Source organism: Otolemur garnettii, unplaced genomic scaffold (assembly GCF_000181295.1).
Source record: "Otolemur garnettii isolate 467f Iridium unplaced genomic scaffold, OtoGar3 scaffold00017, whole genome shotgun sequence".
Lineage (NCBI taxonomy): Eukaryota > Metazoa > Chordata > Mammalia > Primates > Galagidae > Otolemur > Otolemur garnettii.
This window is the reverse complement of record NW_003852412.1, coordinates 403,233-412,778: the sequence shown is the minus strand read 5'-3', so window position 1 is coordinate 412,778 and position 9,546 is coordinate 403,233. Positions and strand designations below refer to the sequence as shown.

General features: G+C 41.5%; 1 protein-coding gene across 1 annotated transcript; it reads left to right on the top strand.

Annotated features, from left to right (window-relative positions):
* Positions 1–7,079: 7,079 nt before the first annotated feature.
* On the top strand, positions 7,080–8,837 carry HTR1A (5-hydroxytryptamine receptor 1A). The gene has a single exon (XM_003785861.2). It carries the CDS (start codon positions 7,481–7,483, stop codon positions 8,747–8,749), a length of 1,269 nt encoding a protein of 422 aa, XP_003785909.1. The 5' UTR covers positions 7,080–7,480; the 3' UTR covers positions 8,750–8,837.
* Positions 8,838–9,546: the final 709 nt, after the last annotated feature.

Genomic DNA, 9,546 nt, shown 5'->3' with positions numbered 1-9,546 from the left:
GAAAAGATGAAAAATAAGACAGAAAAAATATATAGTAGGCAAATAATTACAAAAAAAGAACTAGCATTGACAGAACAGACTGTCAGGACAAAAAGAGTATTGGGGTTAAAGAGGGTAACTATTTAAACAGCAGCGAGGTAGACTAATTCTAACATTGTATTATGTCTTCAAAGTATTTAAACAAATATACACAGAACTACAAAAGGAAATTGTTAACACCCCCAAAAGATAATAGAATTCTAAAATACAGTTAAAAACTAAAGCAAAAATAATCAAGGACCTAATTTAAAAATGAGCCAAAGTGATATAGTATTACTTAAAGGAGCCATATAGAAATTATCAGATAATTTCACAGTGAAGACACAAGAAAAAACACTCAGCCTTGTTGAAGCAATGGGACTGTTCACATCTTTTAGTGGTTGCCTCAGTTTCCTAGGGCTGCCATAACGAAGTACCACAGTGTGGCTTAAATCTGCAGAAATGTATGATTTCAGAGTTCTGGAAGCTGTAAGTCTGAGATGAAAGCGTTGGTACAGCACAAACTCTCATGGTTTGTTCTAAGGGTGAATCCATTCTGTGCATCTGTCCCAGCTCCTGGTGGTTGCCACCAGTTCCTTGCATTCCTTAATTTATGGTAGTGTAATGCCGATCTTTGCCTCTGTTTTCACATGGCATTCTTCCCTGTGTCTCTCTATATCTTCATATGGTATTGTTTTTCTTTGTGTCTGTGTTCAAATTTCCTTTGTTTTATGAGGGCATCACTCATTAGATTAGGACCCATGATGACCTCATTTTCAACTTTATTGTATCTGCAAAGACCTCCTTTTCTTTCCAAATAAGGTCATATTCATAGGCACTGTGAATCCTTTATCCTTTGGAGAGACAACATTGAACCCACATAGTGGTTAGGAAATTTTAGACAGCCAGTTTGAAGAAGAATTAGGTTATATCTACTAAAGTTGAATCTGGGCATACTTTGGGATGATCCACTTGGAATGTTCAGATCTTTGCTACTATAAACATAGTTTATGAATCAGCAATATCAGCATCATCTGGGAATTTAGAAAAAATGCAGAGTCTTGGGCCTCATCCCAGACCTATTGTGTAAATATTTGCAATTCAAACGAGGTCTCTATGTGACGTGTTTGAAAAGCACTAATCTAGTTTACTTCAGGTTACATGGATACAAAAATATATACATAAGAATACCCAAGAAGTATTATTTAAAGGAGCAAAATTTTGGAAGCTATTTAAATGATCTACTAACCAAAGGATGGATAAATAATCTGTGGCATAATTGACTCAATTTAAAATAAACTGTGAAAATAAATGAACCAAAGGTGCTTCTATCAATGACAGATGAATTTTAAAAGATAATGCTGTACAAAAAAAAGTTGCAGAAGAATGCACACAGAATGATACTATTTCTATATTGCTTAGTGACACATAATATGATGGTGTAAAAGTATAAAGTCATTTATGTAAATGATGACACTAAATTCAAATTAACAGGACCATCAACAGAATTAATATCACTCTTTTCCTTAAGCTTTGCTTAATTAAGCACACAGGTATTTATTATGTTATTCTTTATATTTTTGGTAAATTTCATGTAATATATAAGGAAATGAAAAAATTAAGAAAAATTTGAAGGCTAGTAAGCGGCAGCATAATAATTTGAATCGAGAACTGTCATCCTGAGCCACTATACTCATCTAACGCATTATTGCTTCAATAGACCAAATTTTGCAGTTCTGGACTGATATTTTGTAACCATATTTATAGTATTAATAGCATTTCTAAAAGAAGATTAAAATAATGCATTGAATATTGTTTTAATCTTATAACAAACAATATTACTTGCCAGAGCAAATAAAAATGTAAGCATTTCCCCCATTGTTTGATTAAAGATAGGAAATGAATTATGTTTAAAATAATTATTAGACTGAATTTAATTTCCAACTGTCCTTAGATTAATAGGAGACATTAAGCTAACCTTCCAAACTTTTTGTCATCTCAACTATGCTCTTAATCTTTCAAAAGTAAACAATGAAAATATTTACACAAAGACAGTATTGGAGAGAAACCGAGCTCTAAAAATAATTACATGTATTTTTTTAATTTAATTTTTTTGTACAAATTTATGGGGTACATGTGCAATTTTATTACAGGCATAAATTGCACAGTGGTTAAGTCTGAGCTTTTAGGGCATCCATCACCTGAATAATGTACATGGTACTTATTGACTAGTTTCTCATTATTACCTCCATCTGACCACCTCACCCTTCTGAGTCTCCATTGTTCCATTCTCTGCATTCATGTGTACACATGGATTTATTAGCCCCTACTTAGGAGTGAGAACATGTGACAATTGCCTTTTTGTGTCTGGCTTGTTTCACTTAAGATATTGACTTCTACCTCCATCCATGTTGCTGCAAAAGACACGATTTTACTCATTGTTAAATGTCCGAATAGTATTCAGTTTTGTATATAGACCACATTTTCTTTACCCATTCATTTGTTGATGGATGTTTGGGTTGATTCTATACTTTTGCAAGTGTGAATAGTGCTACAATAGATACGAGCACCAGTATCTTTTTGATGAATTGATTTCTGAAAAGCACATTTATTAACAACTGTCACTATAAATCTCACAACAAAAATACTACCTTTTGGTTTTTTCTGTATTATTAAGTTTTTTATTTGGACCTGTGAATCCCAATTATGCATTTTATGCTTTTGAACAAATGGAAGAGTTCCCAGGGAAAGGCCAACTCCTGTCCAATACCAAATAGTGAACCTCTGTGGGCATATTCTTTTTCTCTCTCACAATAACTTCTGATACGAGTCAAGAAGTTTCAGAATACAGAGATCGCATCTTTTCATTTGCCGATTACCCAGAGTTTCTGATAGAACTGAAAGCTTAACAGAAACTTTGAAGATGAGGGAGAATGTAATAACCACATGCAAATTACTTTCATAATAAATTCTCACCTGAAAGAATCTTATTTATTTTTTTTTAAAGCTTGCTCTTTTGCAAAGAGCCAATTTTCTTTTTTTCACACTTCTGAGCAATTACCAGTAGAGAGAGAATTAATATTATTACTTTGCTTCACTGTTACTATTGTCAATGTTGAACCTTTATCGTGTGTTTGTAATGGGACAGCTAAGTGTATTAAATCATTTAGTCTTCACAAGCCTATTATTATGCCCATTTTATTATTGAGGAAGGATTAATTTGCCCAAGTCACATACATAGTGAATATTTGTTACTCATTTTTTCACTCTCTGCATGCTGTGTTTTTAGGCTGTGTGCTAAATAAACCAAGTCAGTCTTACAGTTCTCAAAAGCAAAGACTAAGATTTCCACTGTTTATGTTTTGCCAATGAAAAGCCAGTACAATTGTGGGTCTATAAGAAGTTCCCGACAGGGAGAAGAAGCAGTGCAGAAATGACCTCATCAGAGGGAGGAGGATGGTGAGAGGATTAGACACAAAAAAATTGGGTGCTCAGTTTTAAAGAAGAGCTTCTTTAAAAAGCTCTTCTCTTCAATACTGGTTGCATTTCTTGTAAATTCTCCCTGATAATCAGAAGACCACATTTCCCAAATATCTAAGCAAAAATTTCTCTTTAAATTTCTTTTCCTAGTGAAGTCCAATCAAAATTCACAGTTCTGAAAAAACCACAATTGCCCTAGGACTTTAGTATTTGAGGATTGGGAAGAATTAAATTTAGACTAGTATTTTTAGCTTAACAAAATAATCTATCCTTGTTTCGATGACTTGGAAAAAAGTAATTGGAAAAAAGTAAAAGGAAAAAGGTTTAAAAATAGCTTTTAGAAACAACTTTTATAATCTCATGGGTAAAAGTTCAATTCTTTACTATGTAGTTAATTTTCTCATTAATAGAGAAATCAGCCATAAGTGGGGGATAATGGATAAACCTATTGATCACTGAGAATCACCAACCATTAGCTTTCAGTAATGATAGAGCATTCAAAGTGCACAGCAAAGCTTCAGCTTCCCATCTTTTTATCTTGTGTTCCTGGGCAAAGAACTACATTGAAATGCAGAGCCTGTATCAAATTTCCTGTGAAAATGTTAAAAAATATTTATCTCATAAACTATTTTAGAGAAATTTCTCATGATGGATGATGTATCATGCCCCAAATTCATAACCCGAGAACTTCATGCTTGCATCTAATAAATTCAGACAAAAACATTCAAGAAGAATGATGGAATTTTTTTTCCCCAAGTGATATCATCAATAATATCCGCTATCAGGTTAGCTTTTCTGTAGGGTAACTTTAGGGACCTTGATGAATAAGAGCTTAACTCCTTATATCAGAGCTTTGGTTTGCACTGTTTTCTTCATCCACATCTGGGATTCGGTACCTTTAAGAATTAAAAATTGAAGAATTGGCAAAGTGTGAACATGAAGAAATGCAATGTCTTTCTGCTTTTATTATATCTCACAGTATTACTAGTTTTAAAGGGAGTTATATGTAATTATGTATTAGTCACTTGCTGATTCTGAAACCATAGTCAGTGCTGCATATCCTTTTTTATTTCTATTTTCTTCTTAGTATTTGTAAGATTTCCTGAAAAACTCGTTCTAAACTTTAATAAATTAAGTGTTTCATATACTCTGTGCATTATTTCTGAGAAAAACATGAACTACTTGGGCTTTTAAAACTTAGGTTAAAATGCTCCATTGTAGCTTATTAAAGCAGAACAGCAAATACCAGACTTCACAAATATCAACTCCAGATTTACAGCATTTTAGATTTCTTGAAAATAAATACATTTTCAGTTATTGAACCATTTGGGATATAATGGATGCAAGTATGGGTACTGACTGACATATTTAATTATTTATTTGTGACTTAAATATCTAAATGCTAAATTTGGTATGATTCGTAATCAAACATGCTCTGGATGTGCACATAGTTACTTCTTAAAATTTAAATTTGTTTACTTTTAGTTTTTGTTTATTTGTAGTATTCTCAGCTATACTTTCAAAGTTTTATTTCAGGGAATATGGATTTTAAATATTTTTCCATTATTCTTTTTGGACCTATAACTGTATCTTAATAAAAGTATTCAGTTCTGTCTTTTAAAAGGACAAATGAAAATCTTCACAAATCTTAAAAAGACATCTTTAGAGTCTGTAGCCAGTATTGCCATGCATACCCATCTCTTTTTCTTCAGTGCTGTGAATCACCATAATGGCAGGTCCATTGTTGTGGCATGCTGAAATGATTGAGTGGGAACTGTGCCCAGCACTGAATTATAAAACGATCTGTCTCCAAACATTCTGCTCTGCACTGTATGCAGTGGCCTGACTGGCTTTTCTTTGATGCTTTGGTGATTGCTCCTTGTTTGGTGCCGAAGCATTCAAAGCTATGAAATTCAGAGCTCGAATCTGAGCAGAGATTTGACTATTGAAATCTGTAGTGAATCTGTGCATGAACTGCTTTGGGGGTTGCATGCTGTACTTCTCCTTCACTGCAGGCTTGCAGTCGGGATGTCTAAGTGAACCTTGTTGTGTTATATGTTATTCTGTCATAGTTGATTAGAAGTCCCATCCTTTATTCATGCTCAGATAGGATTAAGATTAAGTTTGGCTTCTTGGTAAAGGAAACAGCTGAGAACAAATCCATGGAAGTCTATTTCCCAATTTTATGCTACCTCATTGGAAAAACGCAATGCTGTTTTTTCCTCCAGTAAAAGGTAAATGTGTGCAAATGTGTGAGTTCTAAAGTGTAGGTTACGACAGCACAAAAATAACACGGGTGAAGATGTTTACCTAGGTCTCTTAAAATGACATTCTTAGAACACGGGAATAAATGATGCAGGCCTTCAAAGGGAGCTAGAACATATAACAGGCTTGATATACAAGGTAAAGAGCAAAAGAGAGCACTAAAGGAGATTTTTTTTTAAATATAGAAAAAAGACAAAACTTAATCTGTTTGTCTTTTAATAACTGTCTTCCTCTTAAAATGGTGGGATTTCTTCAGTACCTGCTTAATTTCTGCAAGACCATGGTTTCTCTAGGCGCTCTAGAACATTTGCCGGAAGGTGGCGACGTAAGCCCTTATTGCTGTGAGCTGTCCCGGGTGCTGAACACAGTTTGGGAGATGAAGAGAATCTCAGCGGCTAGCGACCAGGGATTCCACTAAGTTCTCCCTAGAGTTTTGCAGGCTCTGATAGGAAATGCAAAAGACAGGACCTCATTTTCAACACATAAGCAAAATATTTCCTCCCCTGAATTTACTAGGCTAGTTCCGTGAATTTGAAAGGATAGTGTGACCGAAAAGTGTCTCTCTGGGTGTAGAATACACACCAATTGAGTTTCGTTCTTCACTTTGACACGCGGCTGTTTACCCGTCCTTGTCCTCTGTCATGTCCTTTATAATTCCTCTCTTCTCCATCTCCCAATATTACACAAAAAAGTTGCCAGTTTCATCTTCCCCAAGGGAGTCGGTTTGGACTGTTAGATGATGAACTGTTTTGTTGTTGTTTAACTAAGAGACACTCTGTTTCGATTAATTAACAATGATTTTCACACTGACCCGGGACTGCCCACCTTCCCCTTCAGGCGGCGTGTGCCTCCTTTTCTCATGTCCAATATTGCCCACACTGCGATGCTGACTCTGTTTAAGAATTTGATAGATAATGGGGTAGTTCTCCCCACCCTCGAGTTTGGATGAGTAGGAGGCGGAGTTTATTTGTTAAAACGCTGGTCTGACCGGCAGATCTGGTGTGTGTAAGGGAGTTCTGAGTCTCTGTTGACAAAAAGGGACTTAAATGCAAAGACGCTGAGCTAGAGGGAGAGGAGGGCGGGACCCAGAGAAAAGAGGCACTGGGGTTGGGGAGTGTTAGCCGGGGAGGGTTAGAGTGGGAGAGAGAAGCGACCCACAGAGGGATAAAAAACGGGGAGTGGAGAGGAAGAGAGAGACTGAAACGGAAGGCTAACAGGGAGAAGGGGGAAGGAGAAGCCTGAAGAGAAAGAGAAGAGATGGGAGGAGAGAAGGAGAGAAGGAATCAGAGAGAGAGGGTCACGGAGTGACCGTGGAGGATGGGGTTTCTTTATTCCGGATATTTCTGGCATTGGAGACTGTTTGCTAGTGGGGAGACTCCAGCTCCGGCAGACAGTTGGGGAGCCGCAAAGTAAAATGGACAGTGACAGACGTTCCAGCCTCCTCTCTGCCGCCCAGAGATCCCAGGGCTGCTTTCAGGCCAACTCCAGTTTTCCAGCTGGAGTCTCTGAGCGCGCCGGACTGCTCGAGCCCTGGAAGCTCCTAAAATCTGCTCCTTCGAGATACCTTCGCCAGAGAAGTGAGAACTTCCCGCGTGAGTCCCTGCATCCCTCCCCCTAAAACTTCCCCGGAGAGGGTGGAAGACCCCAAGAGGAGGGGCCAGGGGGATCCTCCTGCAGCTTTTTCTTTCCTCCCCCTCCCCTCGCCAGGCGCGCAGGCATGGATGTGCTCAGCCCTGGCCAGGGAAACAACACTACAGCGTCCCAGGGTCCCCTTGGGACAGGTGGCAACGCTACTGGAATCTCCGACGTGACCTTCAGCTACCAGGTAATCACCTCTCTGCTGCTGGGGACGCTGATCTTCTGCGCAGTACTGGGCAATGCGTGCGTGGTGGCGGCCATAGCCCTGGAGCGCTCCCTGCAGAACGTGGCCAACTATCTCATCGGCTCGTTGGCGGTCACTGACCTCATGGTGTCAGTGCTGGTGCTGCCCATGGCCGCGCTGTACCAGGTGCTCAACAAGTGGACTCTGGGCCAAGTCACCTGCGACCTGTTTATCGCCCTCGACGTGCTGTGCTGCACCTCGTCCATCCTGCACCTGTGCGCCATCGCGCTGGACAGGTACTGGGCCATCACCGACCCCATCGACTACGTGAACAAGAGGACGCCCCGGCGCGCCGCTGCGCTCATCTCGCTCACTTGGCTCATTGGCTTTCTCATCTCCATCCCGCCCATGCTGGGCTGGCGCACCCCGGAAGACCGCTCCGACCCCGACGCGTGCACCATCAGCAAGGACCACGGCTACACTATCTACTCCACTTTCGGAGCTTTCTATATCCCGCTGCTACTCATGCTGGTTCTCTACGGGCGCATATTCCGAGCTGCGCGCTTCCGCATCCGCAAGACTGTCAAAAAGGTGGAGAAGAGCAGAGCCGACAACCGCCTGGGAGCATCGCAGACCCCGCAGCCCACCAAGAGCGCGAATGGAGAGCCCGGCACCAGGGACTGGAGGCGGGGCGTGGAGAACAAGGCGGGGGGTGCTCAGTGCGCCAATGGTGCAGTAAGGCAAGGCGACGATGGCGCCGCCCTGGAGGTGATCGAGGTGCACCGGGTGGGCAACTCCAAAGAGCACCTGCCGCTGCCCAGCGAGGCGGGGGCTGCCCCGTGTGCGCCCTCCTCCTTCGAGAGGAAGAATGAGCGCAACGCTGAGGCGAAGCGCAAGATGGCTCTGGCTCGCGAGAGAAAGACAGTGAAGACGCTGGGCATCATCATGGGGACCTTCATCCTCTGCTGGCTGCCCTTCTTCATCGTGGCCCTGGTCCTGCCCTTCTGCGAAAGCAGCTGCCACATGCCCACCCTGTTGGGCGCCATAATCAACTGGCTGGGCTACTCCAACTCTCTGCTCAACCCTGTCATTTATGCCTACTTCAACAAGGACTTTCAAAACGCCTTTAAAAAGATTATTAAGTGTAAGTTCTGCCGCCGATGATGATGGAGCCCGCGAGCAGGGGCTGCAGGACTTGCCTGCGCCCCATTCACTCTGCCTCCCTCAGCCCTCTGGATCAACACCTAAGATAACTTGCTACTTTTCCTCCGACTTGCTAGTCTGTTGGGTCGCGGCTCCCAGACCTTGTCTCCTCCCAAGCCTCTGTGCCAGGGGCTGGCGCTCTGTGGAAAGAAGCCCCTGCAGTGGGGCAGGAGGACCCGGAGAACTCCCAGGGTCTGGGGGAAGCGACAGGGGCTCAGACTTTGGGCTTAGCGTCAGTTTTGATCTCAGCAACTGAAAACTTAAGGCTCAGCCGTTCAAGGCAGAAAATCCAAACAGAATAAATAAACTGTACACACAGCCGCCGCGCCCGCTACGGGCTTCCACCCGACCGCCACACTTCTAGAGTTTGAACTTAAGATTCAGGACTTCGCTCCATCTCTCCAGCCCTGCCCTCTTTCTCTAATAATGTTCACTTCTCTCAATTTTCTCCCTTCTCTCGCTTTGTTTCCCTCTCTACGCTCGCTGGTCCTGATGCATTTATCTGCACTTAGCTCCTGGAGAGGCGGGAGACTGCTTTTCCCGGTGCCACGGATGCCCTGGGAATCTCTGCCTCTCTGCGCAGACTCTAGATAATTCTCCCGTGCACAACCTGTGCTTGCTTTGTTTTCCTGAACTCAAAACAAGTGGCTAGAAGGTACCTCTTAGAGTGGACTACTTGTAAGTACAAGGCCGGGCCACTGGAGGAGATCGAGGAGAGTGCGGACCATTTCGTCCGTGTCAGCACTCACCAAAGAAAC